General features: G+C 43.3%; 1 protein-coding gene and 1 long non-coding RNA gene across 8 annotated transcripts in view; one reads left to right on the top strand and one right to left on the bottom strand.

Moving 5' to 3' along the window:
* The window catches only part of LOC110255848 (uncharacterized), a 131,323-nt gene extending 120,298 nt beyond the window's left edge, over positions 1–11,025 (bottom strand). For 3 of the 7 annotated variants that reach the window (XR_014819780.1, XR_014819776.1, XR_014819779.1), the window contains exons 1-2: positions 10,896–11,025; positions 9,339–9,405 (exon numbers count right to left, since the gene is read on the bottom strand). This is a non-coding gene — a long non-coding RNA (uncharacterized LOC110255848). Of the gene's footprint in view, positions 1–9,338; positions 9,406–10,655; positions 10,844–10,895 lie in introns of those variants that run through there. The other 4 variants (XR_014819778.1, XR_014819775.1, XR_014819777.1 and 1 more) reach the window with 2 other exon arrangements.
* A 1,032-nt stretch (positions 11,026–12,057) lies between these two features.
* RAP2A (RAP2A, member of RAS oncogene family) overlaps positions 12,058–20,293 on the top strand; it is a 39,565-nt gene continuing 31,329 nt past the window's right edge. Inside the window, exon 1 of the mRNA XM_021065816.2 lies at positions 12,058–12,620. Within this exon, the coding sequence (XP_020921475.1) occupies positions 12,307–12,620 (314 nt within the window). The 5' untranslated portion in view covers positions 12,058–12,306. The remainder of the gene's footprint in view (positions 12,621–20,293) is intronic.

Raw genomic sequence — 20,293 nt, forward strand, 5'->3', positions numbered from 1 at the left:
TCAGGTCTGTTTGACTCTGATGATGCATATAATTAAGGATGAGCTTTTATGTAATGTAATTACTGCCTCTAACAGTAAAAGCCGGCATTGGGAATAGAAAAGTCCAGTAGCGGGCCACATGAATGATACAGATGTTCAATAATGACCCTAACATTCTAACAGAAAAAGGACGGCATTTATGGATTGTGTACATCTATTTATCTGGTACATAAAGGGTATTTTAACATACTACACATCATTTAATCATCAAAATATCACTAAAAAGTAGCTATTCCTATTCCCATTTTATAGTTGAAGGGACTGAAGATCAGGATGGTGAAGGAACTTTCCCAAGGTCACAGAGGAAACAGGTGGCTGGATTCTGGTCCAGGTGTTGCTGCTACACCAGACTGCCAGTGCAACTTCATAAATACATCATTAAGATTTCCTTCGAACCGAGTATATTTAAATAAAACATATTTACAATATTATTTCATGGAAATGCACAGTTTCTTTTTCTTTTTTTAGTTTTATGGGTGCACCTGCAGCATATGGAAGTTCCTGGGTTAGGGATTGAATCTGAGCCTCGGCTGCAACCTACACCGCAGTTATGGTGACAATGGACTGGGCCAGGGACTGAACCCACACTTCCGCAAAGCCACTGCAGTCAGATTCTTAACCCGTTGCAGCACAGTGTGAGCTCCCATAGTTTCTATGTTTTATTAAGAATTGAGCTGAGTCAAAAAAAACGGAAAAAAAAAAACTCCCAAAAAAGTAAAATTCTTAAATGTACATATCACTGATTATAGACTGATAAGAGCTAAAAGGAACTTTAGGGTTATGGAATCTGATCCACTAAAAGGTGAAGAGAAAGTTGATGTGCCAAAAACCATGTCAAGAAAATGGAGCTCCTGCTGTGGCACATCAGAATCGGCAGTGTCTCGGGAGTGCTGAGATGCAGGTTTGATCCCTGGCCTTGCTCAGTGGGTTAAGGATCCAGCATTGCTGTGAGCTGTGGTGTAGGTTGCAGACGTGGCTCGGATACGCGCTGCTGTGGCTCTGGCGTAGGCCAGCGGCTACAGCTCCGATTAGACCCCTAGCCTGGGAACCTCCACATGCTGCGGGAGCGGCCCTAGAAAAGGCAAAAAGACAAAAAAAAAAAAAGTATATATATGTATCTATAGATATATATATACACACACACACACATATATAACTGAGCCACTTTGCTCTATAGCAGAAATTGGCACAACACTGTAAGTCAACTATATTTTAATTTTAAAAAATTTTAAGTTAAATATAAAGCTATTTTAGAGATAATGGCAAGTTTACAAATGTGACCCAGGCTGCAATCCAGAAGCCTTACATGCCCTTTGCAGGTTGGACAATAAGGAATTCCTTGTACTCACAAGAGAAACTACAACTGTCTTCTGGGTAATCCAGGTGCTGTCTTGTAGAAGAACTAGATAATTTCACATTCCTTTTTAATTTCTCCAGAACACAAGAACATTACCTACATAAACAAACAGTAAATTGAAGCAAAATACCTTCTCTACAGGAAGAGCTGAAGGGAATACTCAAAGCCGCCTGGCCTACTCACTTTTGGAGAGCTGGCAGCAGGTGCTTTGCCTGGGTCTGTGAGATAAGCTGCATCCCAGGCCTCAAGGTGCAGGACCTGGCTATTGCCTGGAGCTTCTGTGATGCATTTTGTTATTAATGCAAATAATGACATGCATGAGAGACAATATGGCAGAAAGGACTTGCTATCTTCTCCAGGGGATACAGCAGGACCTTCTAACTAACCAACATGCAGCAGTTCCAAAAGCTGTTGTCACGAGCATATGCAGTTAGGTTCTGAACAGTGCTTGGGCCATAACGCATACTTTATTCTGACAAACTGACAGCAGAATGCTGTTCATCTCCAGTGCAAATCTAACAGAGACTGAAGGGAACACATCCTAATGGAAAAAATCGTCTTTGAGTTATAAGTAATAGAACCCCACGGATATAAACTTAAAACTTTAGTATAAAGTTGGAGCGGGAGAGGGATCGAATGTGACAATGGGAGAAAATGCAACTGTATCTCTTCAGAGGCAGGAAATCTCTCAGGAACTAAGAGAGCCGTCACCTCTGGAACTAAGGGGCCACCACTGCTTTTTCGCTACCTCATTTCATGAATGTGCTGCGTTCTTTGCCTTTTTTCTGTATACCGGCATTTTTTGCTGATTTTTTCATAAAGAGAGTAAGAAAAGGTCACCTTGGTGTAGCTTTCCAGTACTTCCTAGTTCAAGTACCCAGCTGTGGATTCCAATTCTAAAGTACCAGGAAGAAACAACATCTGACTTGCCTCCGAGCTAGACATGGCGTGCCAATGAGCAATGAGCAGAGAAGTCATAAGGAACCTGCTTGAGTGAATATTCCCAAAGGAACCCGTAAGTGGATACAAAATGGTCATTTGCATTTTTGCATTTTTACTATAGTTCTCTAATACCAAGAAAGAGTTTTGTTTTGTTTTTTTTTTTTAGGGCCACACCTGCTGCATGTGGAAGTTCCCAGGCTAGGGGGTCAGATCTGAGCTACAGCAGCCAGTCTACACCACAGCCATAGCAACACCAGATCTGAGCCAGGCCTGAGATCTACGCTGCAGCTTGCGGAAATGCTGGATCCTTAACCCACTGAGCGAGCCAGGGATTGAACCCATGTCCTCATGGATACTAGTCATTTTCATTACCACTGAGCCACAACGGGAACTCCAAGGAAGCCTATTTTCCCAAATACATTTGGAAATAAGCTAGGTATATGGGCACACGGAAACATCATGTTCTGAGTAGGTAGTAATGCCATTTTAGCACACTCAATGTGCCTCTGAAAACTTCTGTACAGAAGAAGATCGGATTGTATAATTCATGAGAATTATGCCAAGGGCCTCAACCAAGGCACCCAATGTGGACTCACAATGAGGAGCCTGGCATCCATTCTTCTCCACCCTGTGTGCCGTCATCTGGCTATTCTATTCTGCCCCCACCATCACCTCTAAGCTTTCCTGTCCTGTCTCCACTGGACCTTGGGCTGGAAAGAAAGAGGGGGTCTTTAATAAAGGGATTCAAATCATATTTCCTTAGGCATCTTGTCCTACTATTCAGACGCCCTTGACTTCTAAGCAACAAGGAAAGATCCTAAGGTCGCTTTAAGGGACATAGACAAGTTTTTATAAATTTTCCTAAGTTTTTTTTTTTTAACCTGGATGACTCACATTTTAAAAACTTATTTGCCTTGGTGATTTGTTTTTTAATTGTTTATCTCTTGACCTAATTAGAATTGTCTTATTGGCTATTTTTTGTTGAAACAGAATTTGATGTGACTTCTTTTAAGAATGAATTGACATGCAATGAGATAGAAAATAGGAGCTTTTCTGTATATTCCACTATTTCGTCAGATCCGGAGTCTATTTGTGTTTTAGCCCTAGGAGTTGGTTAGAAACTAACTACTGATTACTTAAAGGATGTGATTCAGTTGTAGTTCTGTGAATAAGACTACATTACTGCTTTTTCAAGAATTATATTGTTTAAAAATTCCTACTGTTACGATTTTAGCTGACTTAAAGTTTAAGATTTTAAAACGCCATTGATTTTAAGTACTCTAACATCTTTTAATAGAATAATAATTCAATAATTTAGAACTTGTTTATAATTTTACTACTACTTAATATTTCATATTTAATCCAATCCAGTCAACATTTATTGAATGCATACAATTAACTAGCCAAAGCATTATATGGATTAATGGAATGCAATAATAATTATAATTCTATAATTTATGGAATAAATTATAGCTGCTCCATCTTTCCCCAAACATACATGAGTCCACATACTACCTGAGAGGACAGATGAATATAAAATAAATATGATACAGAAGAAATTACAGTACATATCAAAAGAAAAGTATGGTGGGTTTGGAGAATAGAGAGAAATTAATTCTATTTTGAAGGACACATGGGGAGGTGGAATTTAAACTAGGTTCTGGGGAGTTCCCGTTGTGGCTCGGTGGTAACAAACCTGATTAGGATCCATGAGGATGCAGGTTTGATCCCTGGCCTAGCTCAGTGGGTTAAGGATCTGGCATTGCCGTAAGCAGACACAGCCAGAATTCTGTGTTGCTGTGGCTATGATATAGGCTGGCAGCTGTAGCTCCTATTCAACCCCTAGCCTGGGAACTTCCATATGCTGCACCTCTGGCCCTAAAGAGCAAAACAAAACAAAACAAAATAAAACAAAAAAAAAAACCCAAATAGGTTCTGGATTTAGGGTAGGTCATCTACTGATTCAAAATCCTCAACAGCAATTTTCAGGATCACCATTTAAAGTATGATATTTTACTTTAGCAAATACAGAATTAATATTGTCACATTGATTTTCTTCATAAGGGCATGACAGAATAATTTAGAGAATTTTGTTCAATGTATATAATATTCCCAATAAACACATGTCCACCTGTCTGTCCCCTAGATTCTTAATTAGTGAGATTTGGGTGGGACCTGGCCATATTTCACCCCCTATTATTTTTAATACTTTTAATTAACTTTTAATATTATTCTTTCTTTATTCTTCTGGTGAATACACACACACACACATAAAATCTCCCCCTTAATAAGACAAGAATGCCTTTGATGTACCCCCACCATGATGATATAATTTAGACTTTTAATTTTGAAAATGTATTTTCTCTCTTTGATTTTAGATATTTTTAAAGACTATTGATTTTACTAAAAGACTCGAAAATATCTTATTTGGCCCATACATTCATGTTTCTCTGAAAATGTGTGTGTGGACAGGCCGAGGCTGCCCCACTAGCACTGAGGGGTTTTCTGGAACGGTGGACGAAAACTAGGACAGCCCCAGGTGAAAACGGACAGTTCATCACTTTACTAGACCCAACCTGAGTCGTGACACGTTGCTCAGGGGGTGGCAGAAAATGAGCTCTACAGTAAAGAATCCCAAACTCAGGAAAGCCATGGCCAGTCACCTCTGAGATCAAGAGTTTACCTTCGCTCCAGCCTCAGGAGGATCGGTCCTTAGGCTGTAATTCACCAGCCCGGGGAAGTTAGGGAAGGAGAGTGGGCTGGCAGCTGCCTTGGGTTGATTAGGACCTAAGGGGTTCCTTGGCTCCTCTCCAGCACAGGGCTTCGGTATAGCCCTGATTTTCCCCTGGACCAGAGCTCAGGGTCACAATACAACGTGCAGGAAGGCACTGATTTCCCTGAGGCAACAGTGAGGAAGAAGCACGAGCAGATTTCTATCAGTTCCTTTCCTATCAGATTCTCCCACAGCCTGGCTGGCTGCTTATTATCCCAGCCCTTACACTGCCACTGCCCGCTGCTGGTCCCTTTACCAAGCAATGTTTACAAAGAAGTCATTACTGGATCTTCTCATAGCCTTCTTCATTTGAGGGTGTTTCACCCTCTATGCTGCTTCAGGGATCCAGAGAGGAGGAGCAGTAATGCTAGTTCAGCATATTCATACCACATACTAGTAGAGCTGCTCCTAACTATTCTTAAATTTTGTATTAAAAACAAAAAGCTTCTTGGATATGGGAGAAAGGGCTTTGGGAATGACGAAACACTACAAATATTAGCTATTATGATTATGAAGACTATCAATATTAATTTTTTCAAAACATTCTTAGAGCTGTATAGAAAACAGCATTATAAAAATTGCTACAGTCATATTTGGCCAAAACCTCACATAATGTCTGACAAACTTCAGATATTTTATTATGGATATTTAGTATTATTGCTGTACTATTACATTTGGCACATCTATGGGGGATTTTTTATTTCCAAAATGCAGCACTGAGCTGTAACTTATTATTCCTTACAGCTTCTTTATTGAAAAGATTTTTCAAGGTACAAAAAGGCATTCTACAGAAAATATTTTAAATTACATTATTTGCCAAAAAGACTACCTTTATATGTTACTGGTCTGTTGAAAATTTTCTTTTCAGTCAAGTTCCATTCAGTTTTACATAATGCATGTCAATAACTGCTACCACAAAAAATAACAAAAATTGTTGTCCTGCCTATCTTCATTTTTTGCTACTCCTCATTTTCCCTCCTGCTTCTATTTGTGAACGTGTGAATACCTCCTTCTTGATGTCCTAAAGTCCATAATTACTTCTTATGACAATTTTTTATGACGCCCACATTATAAATTATTCATATTTTGAATAATGCCTTCCTTTCAAATGTACCTTTGTACTCTTTCTACTTTTTCCTCTGTATTATTTTTCCCTATTTTTATCCTTTTCTAATCTTGCTTTGAGACTTCTGGCTTCTGATCTGTCCCCTGATAGTGGTCCCCATGATGAGTTGCCATAGTAATTAAGGAATCAAATGATTCTGTATGCCCCTTATTTCACTCTACTTTGTCCTTTCTTCTTTTGCTCTTTCAGTCCCTGTAACCTGGAGCACTTCTGCCCATCTAGTCTGTCGCTGGGCCACTTCCTTCAAAACATGGCTCCTTATTAATTTCCTCAGCTTACTTAACCAAACCCACTCCCAGTTTTTCTGTTTCTCTTGACCTCTAGGAATTCATGGATAAAAGATACATAATGTTTTTTTCTCTTTTTATGGCCACACCCCTGGCACATGGAGGTTCCCAGGCTAGGGGTCCATTTGAAGCTGTAGCTCCCAGCTTACACCACAGCCACAGCAATGCCAGATCTGAGCCATGTCTGTGACTTACACCACAGCTCACGGCAACACCAGATCCTTAACCCACTGAGCAAGGCCAGGGATCGAACCCGCAACGTCATGGTTCTTAGTCAGATTCATTTCCACTACGCCACAACAGGAACTCCTGGAACGCCAGATCCTTAACCCACTGAGTGAGGCCAGGGATTGAACCCACATCCTCATGAATACTAGTCAGATATGTTTCTGCTGAGCCACGATGGGAACTCTGTTTTTAGGGGATTTTGGTTTGTTTGCTTGTTCTGTGTGATACATAATACTATCATGTACTCGGAAAAGTGTTTGTTTTTGTAATTTTATCCAGTTATTTAGTTATATATTTTGTGATATTTTATGATTTATATTCTATTTTATTATACTTCTTCATAATCTGATATTTTTGTTCATTATGAGCATAAATTATAAACAGTATTACATAATTTAAATCTGTAATCAGTTGCTTAATGCCTGCAGCTCTTACTAGAATGCAAGCTCTTTTGGCTAATTGTCTACTGTTGCATCATCAGAGCCTAGAATAACATACATAGTAAGTGCTCAAGAAATATTATAATGTATTTGAAATACCATTCAGGATATTAGCAGAATGAAAGTGCTCATAAATGCTTGCCGATTTTTTTCACCACATTTTGTCTCAAATTTCTGATACTTTATGCAATGGTTGAGACGTATTTGACTGCAGGATGCAGAAAACCGAGCAGACTTCAACTAGCAAACAGAAACCAAAGGACACCAGCAGTTTACTTAGCCATGATCCAAAGGTGGGCATCTCCAGCACCGGTCTGACAATCCAGTGTTGTCAGCCAGGATGGAGGTTCTTCCCATCCTTCTCTTTGGCCGTCCAAAGCTTGTTGGTTTTCAACCTCAGCTACAAGATGTCACAGTCCAGAGACAGTGACCACAGATTCATTTCAATGTACAAAGCCAGGAAGCAAGTGATAGCAAAAATGAGGTTATCAACACACTCTCAGCAGAATCCTAGGAATCCCCCGGTCCTGTAGGCTGTTTCCCTCAGAACCGTCAAGCTCTTAAGATTCTTCAGGGCTTTTCTTTTTTCTTCCTATATTTTACTTATTAAGCCTTTCCTTCAGGGATTTTTTTTTTTTTCCCCTGCTTGAAAATGCCTATTGAAAAATTTCCTTTCTCAACCAAAAGGCTTCTTTCATTGATTTGTTTACATACTAACTCGATTTCTGCATTCTAATTCTTTTTCTTTTCAAAAGTGCTGAGACAGAAGACATTTTCAAATGAGAAACATGTTTATTTTGCCCCTTCCTTTCTACTCTTCATATGTACTTCTATTTCTCAGCTGTATTAGGAGCCTGAAGAAAATGTCTTCTGCTCTCTTTAGAACTGCCAGCAGCATTGCATAGGTGCTAAATGTATTTGACCTGTCCTTCTCCTTTATGGCTAATCAGAGATCTGTAGTCTTTCATAGGAAGCAATAGGAATCAGGGCCTCATAGCCAAGAAGCACTGGTCATGTGGCAAATTACCTCTCCTGACTTGTTTATATTAAATGCCTTGCATGCTTGCCTCTTGCTAGCATCAGAAAGTCCCAGAACACAGTGTGTTTCCTATTTCATCCCACCTTTCCCAACATCATTCACAGAAGCAAAGGAAGGGGCTGGGTTTCCATGGTAACACAAGTGTGACAGCTGAGGGTAGATGGGCATAGGTGAGATAACTCTCAGGTTCAGAAGCGAGAGGAGAAATGAAGTTTTTCTTTCTTTCTCTCCCAGCCATACACTTCTGAAGCTAAAGAGACCCTGAAGTGTTGGTGTACACCGTTGTTGTCACTACCCGACAGATTTACAGCTCTTGGGGAAAATTCAATTTCATTTTATCTCATTTTTATTTTGTCTTTTCCACAAACAAATGAAAGGAGACATAAGTTTTTATTTCTAAAATCACTCTCAGGATAGACAGTTCATGCTGGTGTTGCAGTGAACATGATTAAGGGATCAGGAGATACACACCAATTCCCGCCTAAATCTTCACAATGCTCTACACATGCTGACACCGTTTCGTACAGCAGCTAATTCTTCGACCGGCATTTCACAATCAGCCTCAGATCAGTTAAGTATCAAGACAGAAGAGACCAGAAAATATGCTCCTCCTTAACATGTTTCTTTGGCCTCCTAGTGATTGAAAATCTACCTTTATGGCAGCATTGAGAATGAAAACTGGGGCCTGTCATTATGAGAAATATACATGAGGTACAACTACTCCAAGAGCTGCAGTCTCTATACTCTCCTTATCAAGAATGTCGGCATTGATGGAAGGTCGGGGAAAACAACCTAAGAAACGCCCCCCAAACCTGTCTCTTGTGCTGAGAAACCAGGGCACTCACTCACTTTTTTTTTTTTTTTTAAATGGTCACACCTGCCATATGTGGAGGTTCCCAGGCTAGGAGCCGAATAGGAACTGTAGCTGCCAGCATATACCATAGTCACAGAAACACCAGATCCAAGCCATGTCTGTGACCTACACTGCAGCTTGCAGCAATGCCAGATCCTTTAACCCACTGAGTGAGGCCAGGGATCAAATGTGCATCCTTATGGATACTAGCTGGGTTCTTAACCCACTGAGCCCCAAAGGGAACTCCTACTCACTCATTATTTTTTCATGACAACTTCTATCAGATGCACTCCAAGCCAGAGCTTCTCAACTTCTGAGAACCTAGGAAATGAAAACAGTTGCTTAAGGGTGCATTCTAGACCCTCAACCCCAATACAAATTTCTTTTTTTTAAAAAGTCGCTGCACCTTTACTCCTTGCAAAGGGAGTGGTTTTTCAGTTCCACCGTAATGCAAGGTACTACACAGGTGTAACCTATACAAAAAAGTCTGATGCTTCTTGGCTCTATTTAAGCCCCAAGAAACCTAGGAACTTATTACCACAATACATGATTTGGATCTTAGAAAACACAGTCTGTCTTTTCTGTAAAAGAAGTGTAGCTATTATTAATGAAACCACAAAAAGCATGAGCTTTACACACTATATGAGACTTCTAAAAAGCTAGTGGAACGCTGTATTCAACTACAAAATCCTCTTGGAACATCCCTGCCAGAAAGATACAAAGCTTCACTTCGTATCCGTGCAAGCTCTTATTTCTGACTTATTCACATTACTGGCTTAGGATGAGGTATCAGATCGTCTTTGGTTTCAATTCTGTTAAAACTTTCCTTTTTCCTGATTCTTAGTTCTTTTGCAATCTGCTTTCACTGTTAATTCTGGTGGATCAACTGCAACTCATATTTTGATAGGTAATCAAGAAATAACGGCTGAATTATATTTTACTACATAATTTGGCAGGACACTTTCCCACAATTATCTTTGGCAAAAACTTGATGTGTGTGTTATACTATAGCAGGATAATGTAAAAGTAAGTTATCCATTTTAAGATAATGGAGCCATAGGCGGTAGGACATGGCTAAATATATCTTTGTACTAGTATATGTACTTTGTATACATGGCTGGTATATCTTTGTACTAGTTTGATAATTGACAGAAAAGATGGGAAAGGAACATCTGTTTTTTTGAACTCAGACCAAAATCCTCTCTACCTGATGACCTTGTGGGGAAGAAGGGTGAAGAAATATGCCATGATCAAACCTTAGAACTATAGAAATCTATCATTCCCAAGAAATGGGAGTGATGTATGGCTGTAGACTAGTTCGAGAAGGACATAGTTTAAGGAAGGCAAATCCAATAACCAATTATTACAAAACATAATCCAGGAAGGTTTAGGAATATAACTTCTCCTAAATTTAACGTTGTAGGTGGGAGAGAGTGTTTAATTATGATCTAATGCCACAGAGAGAACAGTAAGTTTTAAAGGGGAGTTGTTAAAAATGTTTTAGGAGCCACGCATGGAGGACCCATGCAACTGCTGCAGTATGTCTCTTTAATGACCGGAAATTTTCTCACCCTCAAGACAAGAGTCCCTGTTTTCTCGATTGACCCACGATTCAGCCCACATCACTCAGCACTATTTCCGGGTCCGTCATTTAGGCAGAATGCCACCGAGACGACGTTAAAAGCGAAACCCATGGTTCTCGCCTCCAACACATCTTGTTCCCTTGCCAGCGTAGGGTGCAACGACCTGTCCCTCAATCACTGACCCCTCCCAAACCCACCAGCCCTACCCCGGGTCTCCATTCCACCCACCCTTGGGGGCAAGGGAGTCGCGATTTCTGGTTGGCTCAGCTCAAGTCTCCGCCATCCGCCAGCTCACCTGCGGTTGGTTGGAAGAGCGTGCGTGGGAGGTGGGAGGGCTGAGCCTGCAACTAGGCTTTCCCCCCATTGGCTGATGGATGGGCATCACGTGGTATGAAGTGGCTCTCTATTGGCCGAGAATGGTACCATGGGTCCAGAGACGTGCACTGGTTGGCTGGAATGACTCCCAGCTTCCTACTAGGTGCCCCGGCTGGCTGTTGCTATGAGCTGTCCCCAGGCCTTCTGGCTGCGCCTGGGGCTTCGCTCTCCCAGTTTTCCAAGCGCCCGTAGCTGACAGGGCGTGGGAAGAGCTCGACTTCTAGCAGACGCTGAAGAAGGGCGGGGCTGGGGGGAGGTGGGCGGGACTCCCGGCTACGTCACCGGGCGTGGGCCCGGCTTCCGCACGGTCGCTGGCCTTTGCCGCCTCTGGCAGTGGGCTGGATGAGGGCCTGTCACTTTTCCCTCTGTGTCTTGACGCTTAAAACAAAGCTTCACTTCGGTTTTATGCTCGTCCTTTAAACAAAGCCTTTTTTCGTTATGTTTATACAGGACAAAACCAAAGCTCACAGGCTGGGTGGTGTCTAGCAAGGCCCTCCTGCCAAGGCCTCCTTTTGGACCTTGCCGGTGTCTTCTTGTCACTCCCCGCCTCAAGTTAAAACCTAGAGACTGCTCTGGCCCCGCCAACATCGCGTCTCTGCCAAATTCTGAACTTGGCGTGCTCAGGCCGAAGCGGTTCCCGTCGCGGGCAGAAGAACCGCGCGTGCTCAGTACGCAGGGTCCGCAGGGTTCGACGCGGCTTGCGGGGTGGGGTGTTGTTGGGTGGCTCAGGTGGTTGTTTATCTAAGCGCGGGCCGAGGCTTCCGCACGGCGCAGAGCCTCCCGGGAGCGCGCGAGGCCGGTCGCCTAGGCGACGGGGGAGCAAGGGCGGGGCTGCGCCACCGGGTCCCGCCCCGGGCCGCCGGGCCCCGCCCCCAGCAGCGCTGCGGCTGGGGCTCGGGCGCGCGCTCCGGCGCCAAGGGGAGCGGCGGCGGCGGCGGGCGGGGAGCTGGGCGTGGAGGCGCGAGGGGCGGGGCGGGCGGCACTGCAGGCCCGCGTTTCGGGCGGCTCCGGCGGCTCCTTGGCTCCCACTCCCTGCTCGCCCTCAGTGCCTGCCGGCGCCCGCGGGGCCGCATTGCCGCCGGCTCGGCCCATGCCCAGGGCTGCTGCTCCCTCCGCCGGCGCCCGGGGGGCCGCGGCGGCCGTGAGGTGGGGGCAGCCGCGGGACGCGGCGGGGCCGGCCGCCGGCGCAGGGTTGGGGGGCGCAGCGCGGCGGGCGTAGGTCTATGTCGCGGGCAGCGGCGGCGGCGGCGGCCGCGGAGGGACGATGCGCGAGTACAAAGTGGTGGTGCTGGGCTCGGGCGGGGTCGGCAAATCCGCCCTGACCGTGCAGTTCGTGACCGGCACCTTCATCGAGAAATACGACCCCACCATCGAGGACTTCTACCGCAAGGAGATCGAGGTGGACTCGTCGCCGTCGGTGCTGGAGATCCTGGACACGGCGGGCACCGAGCAGTTCGCGTCCATGCGGGACCTGTACATCAAGAACGGCCAGGGCTTCATCCTCGTCTATAGCCTCGTCAACCAGCAGAGCTTCCAGGACATCAAGCCCATGCGGGACCAGATCATCCGAGTGAAGCGGTGAGAGGGCCGGGGGCGCGGGCCGGGGGGTTCGCGGTGCGGCCGGCAGCCCCTGTCCCGGGGCCAGAACTCCCTCCCGCGTGCTCTGGGGTGGCTGTGGGCAGGAGGAGCTGTCTAGGCAGGTGGCTCTGGGGTCTTAGGCTTTATCCTAAATTTTTAGCTGGTAGCATCCTCCTCGTCATCTTGAATCTCAAATTTGAGTGCTTTGTTTCACAACTCAAATTTGGCATCCGGTGAACCCACAGCACAGCTCTTTGTCTCTTGGATATTATTAGTAGCGGTTGTGCAGAACCCCAAAGGAAACAAAGTTTAAAACTTGCAGTGGGGGGAGAGGGGCGGGTAGGTTTCTGCTGGGAGGAGGCAGCTGTGCAAGTATAGCGGAGACATTTTCAGACGGAACAACAAAAAACCTCCCTTTGCAGCATTTGACAGCAAAAATTGCTTACACATATGTGGTAAAAATGTCAAGTCCAATGGAAAGAGATCTTTCTCATTTCATAGAAGATTGAATGGTGGCAAGGCGTTTTACAAAAATGAACTCTTCACTTAAGATGAAACTTTAGAGACAGGTTATCAAATTATTTGCAGACCTGGCTCTGTGGGATTGAAAGAGTATTAGTATGTAGGAGCGCGAATGTACTATCACATTAAAGAATGTGGCTTAACTTTTTTTTTTTTAATCTAGCCACTTTACCCCTCAGAAACAAAAAGAAAGGGAAAAAAAGAGGCATTCTTAAAAATAGAATGAGTTTCTTCAAAGGTGTGACTCAAATATTAGCTAATTTAAAGTTAAAGCAGATAAGCTCTTTCCTGTTACAAACTCTTTTCGCAAGTGTGCATTTTGGAAATATAACAGCCTAATGGCTTCTGCTATTTGTTTTATATTTTTTCCTATAATTTCTAGCATCAAAAAATGCAATAGTATCTCAGTTCAGAGTTTTAGCAAATTTTTCTAATTACCATTTAATTACACATTACTGTTTTGTCTGATTCTTACTATTAGTTAATAATTGCCAATAATTTTGATTCAGCATAATTTTGCTTTTCTTTCCCAATTGTACCAGTAACCCTAAATTTGTAGACAGTTGCAAAAGCTAGTTATAAGTGTTATCATAGACATAATCTCATTTTTAGTCAGTTTGAGTCTACTCATTTTGAAAGAGCAAATACCAAGTCAGGTGCACGCAAGCTTTGCTCAAAAATTCATTACAAGAGGCGGATTTTTAATGCCACATAGGAGATCAAAGGGGAGGTCCTCTCCCCTCCTCCTTTAACTCATTGAATATGCCCTTTAATAGCTAAACTAAAATTTCGTGTGTTATTTTATATGTTAGATTTCAAGCTGGAATACAGTGAATGTTTTCATGGCCTCTGACAATGTCCTAAGATCTGTGAATCTGACAGCTTTTTACTTTTTCAGTCTCATTTCTTAAAGTTAATTGCTGTAGTTAACATAGGAACCCTTTTGGTGTTAAATTTATTAAGTATATGATATTTAAGAGGCTGTATTTAAATGACTCACATCTTTAATTCCCCTCATACTGTTTTAAAAAACAAAAAACCTTTAGAACAGGGCAATCTGCCGCATTGTCACATGTCAATCTTAGGCCATGTACATACATCAAATAGTAAAGTAAACGCCCCAACTGCTCCACCCTTTGTATTTAAACATATCACAGATAATTCCTGCGTTGATAAAGTCACAAGCCCAGGGCAAACTTCTTGGCACAAACTTACAAGACAGAATATGACAGAATGTTATTGGATAGTATAGTCCACATGATTTTGTAGTTTACTAGAGGTTACCAAGAATGAGTTAGTCTGAACTTAGTGTGCTAGAACGATTTATTTGTTTGCACTATGACCCAGGAAGAAAAAGAAGAATAAAATTCCCCTTGCCCAGATGTCATTTTACTCACTAGTCTCAGTTGCCGATGTGTGCACTTGAAAAGCTCAGCTGAAGTGGACTTCGTAAACTCTTTTCACTGGAATCATCCATTGTGCCCATAAGTACCAGTTGGGCCCTTTGTGTCCTGATGTTTTTTAATCTCACCTTAACTTCATCATCTGGCCTCCCATCCTATAGCACATTGTAAACAGCTTAACACTGAAGGAGAGAGGGAATCGGTGTGTATGACAGTATACATTATGCTAAGGCGGCATTCAGTATGATGGGTCTTTAACTTCTCCCACTCAAAGCGAATAAAACATGATTTTCAAACAAGTGGATTTTCCACTCTTTGGGGGAATGAATTTTTAAATTAATGAGTTGCCGCAGCAGGTATTCAGTACTTGTTCCCTGGCCTCTGCCAGCTAGCTGCTTTGCATACTCTATACAACAGTTGTTTGGGATTATTTAATATCACCATAATGCCAGTGACATAAGCGAAGTGCAGAGAGGTTTGGTATTTTGCCCAAAACTAGTCCTTGATGGAGAAGAGATTTAAATCAAGATCTGCATGACTCCATGTGCTCTTTCTTCTACATGAGGCTGCCTTTGAACTTGACATTTACTGGCAAATTCAGTGATCTAGCCTTTGGTCTAGGGCAGCGCTCTTCAGTACGAATATAGCGTGGGCCACGTGTGTAATTTTTAAATGTCCAAGAGCTGATTTTTTATAAATGTGAAGCAGGTGAAATTAATTTTAGTAATGCATTTGCGTTAACCCATTCTAACTAAAATATTATCATTTTAACCTGTAATCAGTATTGAAAAATTGAGATATTTGCTTGGTTTTTCATACGAAAAGTTCAAAATCTAGTATTGGGTTTGCATTTACTGCACATAGACGTGCCACATTTCAGGTGCTCCACAGCCCCGTGTGACTGCAGACAGTGGACAGTGCAGGTCTGAGGTGTACAGATGTTGGGAAAATGCTTGCTTCTGTAAAAGCTCCCTCTCCCTTGTTTGTGAAACGGAGTATAGTTCACCTCTCAGAGTCTTTGTTAGGATTAAATGAGATAATATATTTTAAGGTGTTCAACACAAAACCTTGAACACAAAAATTGCTCAAAAACCCAGCAGTTCTTCAACTTTGTCCTGGTCACCCCATCTGCTTAAAATTGTATCCCAGATATAAGTGTAATTTTAGAGCAGATAAACTTGTGATAGCATTTTGAAATTCATTACCTAGTATAGAAAAGACGACTAAAAAAAGGCCATCATGATGAAAACAATCTTTAGAAAAATTTCATTGGTGTCCTCTTAAAGTATGTTCTCATATTAAGGATCTTATGGGAGAGGGCAAGGGAATGCATTTAACTTTAGGTGTAGCACCAGTGCGTGACCCGACAGTGAAATGGAGCTTTTCACTGCTTTGTTCTTGGATGGGCTGTCTTGCTTATAAAAAAGCCCTTATTCCCTTAAATGCCTATAGGTTCGTAGACATCCAAATATAGGTTTCCCCCGCTTTCAGGTTTCTGAAAGTACTGCTTTCCTATAAAACCTTTCCTAAGCCAGAGCAGCATAAAGTGGAGGAACAATTACCTTAGGACATGTCTTGCTTACAGATGCCAAGAAAAAAAAAAAAAAAATCTCAGTAAAGCACAGATGCTCCCAGACACAGTTCAAAGCCATGGCGGCTTGACGCCGAGACGCTGAATGCGGTTCCTGGGGCAGGAGCCTGGAGGTGCTACCTGCTACCCCCTAACTACTTGTAGCTGAACAAACTCTAAATGCTACTTTGACTTCTTGCCTTTTTTTTTCTTTTCCCCACAAAAGTGAAGTCATCTTCTGATTTCCTTTGGTTATCAAAACGGGTACTAACCTAGTGACGTGGTGTAAAGCAGCTTTTAAAAAGCACGGGGAACCTGTGCATATACCTAAACTCCTGTCTAAGCCAAGTGGGCTAGCTAAAAAAGGTCATTTTTATAAGTTCATATGGAGGTCTTGTTGCGCAGCGGAAGCGAATCTGACTAGGAACCGTGAGGTTGCAGGTTCGATCCCTGGCCTCACTCAGTGAGTTAAGGATCTGGCATTGCCATGAGCTGTAGTGTAGGTCGCAGACGTGGCTCACACCTGTAGCTCCAATTGGACCCCCAGCCTGGGAACCTCTGTATGCCACAGGTGCAGCCCTAAACAGCAAAAAAAAAAAAAAAAAATTTCGTAAGTTTTTCTTTTTTAACTCGACTTTGGATGAAATCAAACTCATAGGAAGGAGTGACAGGGATCCGGAAAATATTTATGGAAAGTTGACGTAAAGCTCAGGTTCTTTCTCTCTTTTTTTTTTGGCTTTTTGGCTTTTTGCTATTTCTTGGGCCGCTCTCGCAGCACATGGAGATTCCCAGGCTAGGGGTCGAATCGGAGCCGTAGCCACCAGCCTACACCAGAGCCACAGCAACGTGGGATCCGAGCCAAGTCTGCAGCCTGCACCACAGCTCACGGCAACGCCGGATCGTCTACCCACTGAGCAAGGGCAGGGACCGAACCCACAACCTCATGGTTCCTAGTCGGATTCGTTAACCACTGCGCCACGACGGGAACTCCTCAGGTTCTTTCTCATTTCATAATCGCTTCTCCCATTCCTCCCAGGGTAAGCTGACCTGAAGTATGTTGGAACATGCTCGCCAAGGCCAGAAATCTTCAGCATGACCTTCCCACACCCCTCGTGTTTTATCCCTCCTTGCCTTTCCAGCTTCCCCCCTGGCACCTTTCCTCTCCCCATGGATTCCAGCACCCACACCTGCCTTGAGTTTCGCGGGAGTGCCCATCTCTGGGCTTCCCTTCTGCAGGTTTGCAGGGTGGATTCCTACTCTCGGGCCCCTTCTTAACAGAGTTCCTTCTCAGGGACGCCTTCCTCGTCTTCCCAAACTGAAGGCGTGCCTTCCCCTCCTCCCACACTATAGTAACTTCATTCATGCCTCGCCCTGTCCTTCGGCCACTGGTATTTCAGACCTCAGTGGCACCCCGTGGCTCCTCTCCTCGGGTTGTCCTCATCAAAGTGGCATCATTTGTGTGATAACCTAGGAACCCTTGGTTTTTCTCCTTAAACTCTAATCCCATGTGGCTAGCACAACTCCTGGCACACAGGAAACAAGCACGAAAAATGTGTTGGAAGAACTAGGGTCCAGAGAGAAAAGTATTTTAGCAGCCGCAGTTTTCTCCAAGCGTTTTGATGTTGTTCAGGGAGGAGATGAATCTTGAAAGGCTGTTGTGGGGCTGGAGGAGATGATGTCCCCTCTGCTCTAACCTTCTTTGAGAGGACTTCTGTGTCCTTGGGTGATGAGGGAAGACGAAGCGCGGTCAGAACCATAAAGAGTCAGGAGCAGTGTCTTCCAGATGGAGGACACGGCGTGGGAAATGCACAGGGTTTGTTCATTGGCTGTTAAATGGACCCGATTGGCTCACCCAGGAATTTACACAGACATGCGAGAGGAGGTAAGGCTAAAATCCATGCAGCTAAGTTACAGAAAGTGAGACGACTTTGGACTTGATCTTGCAGTTAAGGATCATGATCAGAATTGTTAGAGAAAAAATATGGTGGTGCTAATATAAAGGCTTAGTGGTCATAGACTAGAGTCGGAAGGAAGAGTCGTAAGGTATTGTCATCTCATTTCGAGATGAAGTACAAAGATGCTCAATTGGTGTGGTGTCTGTAGGAACAGAAAGGAACGAACAGATGCAAATAATGTAAAGAAGGAATCAATCCAACTTGGAGAGAGAGCGGGAACAGTCAGAATTGACATTTTGAACATGAGTGAATAGGATTAGGGCGGACTAGCTGGGGGCGATGATTTCAGCTTTGGGATGGTAGTCATCCAGATAGATGCACCTAATAAGCAATTAGAATATTGGAATAAGGCCTGAAAGGTCACTTTATATGTAAATATAAAGACTCAGGATTCTCTGTGTAATTCAGATTTAGAGGGTAGGTGGAAACTGCTGGGTCAAGGATATAGAGAGATAAATGAATGGATTTGGCCAGGAGTAGAAATTAGACATGAACATGGCCAAGGGTAGAATTTAAGAGTTGTAAGCTGAATAGAGGCCACTCGATGTATTGGAACAGGCTAAATTAAAAGTCATGTGTGTCTGAAGAGTGGGATAAAGAATGGTGGTTGGTTTGTGCTACCAAAGTAAATAAGTTACTTCTTTTTTTTTTTACTCTCGCCATTCATATTTCCCTTACCATTTGCATGAGCACTTTTAAGTGACCCTGCTGTGACAGTTGGTACTTTTTCTCTTCACGGTGAAGTTAAAAGCCTGCTCTAAGGTGGAGGTGAATGGCCAACGGCTACTGCATAGATCCACAGCAGGTTGGTACAGCGCAGCTGAAGCCTGGAAGCACATCAGTGACGTTTGTCCCAATAAGTGATTTCCGGCATCTGCCGCCAATTCCTTCTTCCACCAGCACCCCCTTCCCCAGCTTGAAACCTCCCCAAACCAAAATCGTAATTGAAAGCTCCTCCAAGGTACAGCGCCTTATAGCCCAGAGTTTTTTTTCCTGAAAGAGAGACTCATTTTTGCTGCCCTGTAAACTTAGAGTATTACGATACAGTAGTTTTCTTTTTGTCATCCCAGGATTAGAATTTTGTAACTTCATTTTGTAAATAAATGATCTTCCTCCAGCTCTACAGTCCAAGAAAATGTCAATCTAGTTAGTGCCATCAGGGAAGAGATAGTTTCATAGGAACCTTAAAGAATCAGGAGCCTGTGACCTGCAGATCTTATCAGGTTAAGATTTTGTGACAGTTGTATCAATATAATCTCTGATCAAAGGAGTCATTACAGTGTTGGTTTAAAAAGGGGATAGGAGCAACAACAACAACAACAAAGACAAAAAAAAAAAGGAGTTCCCGTCCGTGGCGCAGTGGTTAACGAATCCGACTAGGAACCATGAGGTTGCAGGTTCGGTCCCTGCTCTTGCTCAGTGGGTTAACGATCCGGCGTTGCCGTGATCTGTGGTGTAGGTTGCAGACGCGGCTCGGATCCCGCGTTGCTGTGGCTCTGGCGTAGGCCGGTGGCTACAGCTCCGATTGGACCCCTAGCCTGGGAACCTCCATATGCCATGGGAGCGGCCCAAGAAATAGCAACAACAACAACAAAAAAGACCAAAAAAAAAAGGGGGGGGGGCGGGTAGGGTAAGAATTTCAATAGCCAGCCAGCCATTCCATTGCACACAGATAAAAATTATCACTTGTCCCTACATATTGATAAATCCTCTGAGAAAAGGAACCAATGAGTGATTTGAGAGGTGATGTGACTGAGCCCTGAATGAGAAATATTCCGGCCCCAGGCAAGTGGGCAACACTGACTTTCTCACTCTCCTTTAGGAACAAGTCAGATAATTAATTAACAGCTAACAGCTAAACATTAAGGAGGAGCAACTAGTAAAAATGTTTCCAGATGACACAGCCAACAGAAAGAGCCAACAAAGTTGGAATCTTTTTATTAAGTTTTTCCAGGAACACTAACTACACTTGAGTGATTTAACTCTGCACACCATCTTTTTGGAAATTATTTATGCCACACGAAATCACATAGATACATACTTCTAAGCGATGATCTTTACATAAGACTGTGTACATCATAGGTAAGGGATTTTTTTTCAAGGATAATTCTTACACAGTTTCTCTCTTAGCTGTTGTCTTCAGAGCCTGAGGCCCTGGGGGGGAAGTGTGTTTCCTGCTCCAGGGTTACCTCTGCCTCTGACGTTTCCCTGTTCCCCGTTTCT

This window comes from Sus scrofa, chromosome 11 (genome assembly GCF_054392235.1).
Source record: "Sus scrofa isolate SSC_HxYL_T2T_F1_AM1 chromosome 11, Sscrofa_HxYL_maternal_Yorkshire_Landrace_v2.0, whole genome shotgun sequence".
Taxonomy (NCBI): domain Eukaryota; kingdom Metazoa; phylum Chordata; class Mammalia; order Artiodactyla; family Suidae; genus Sus; species Sus scrofa.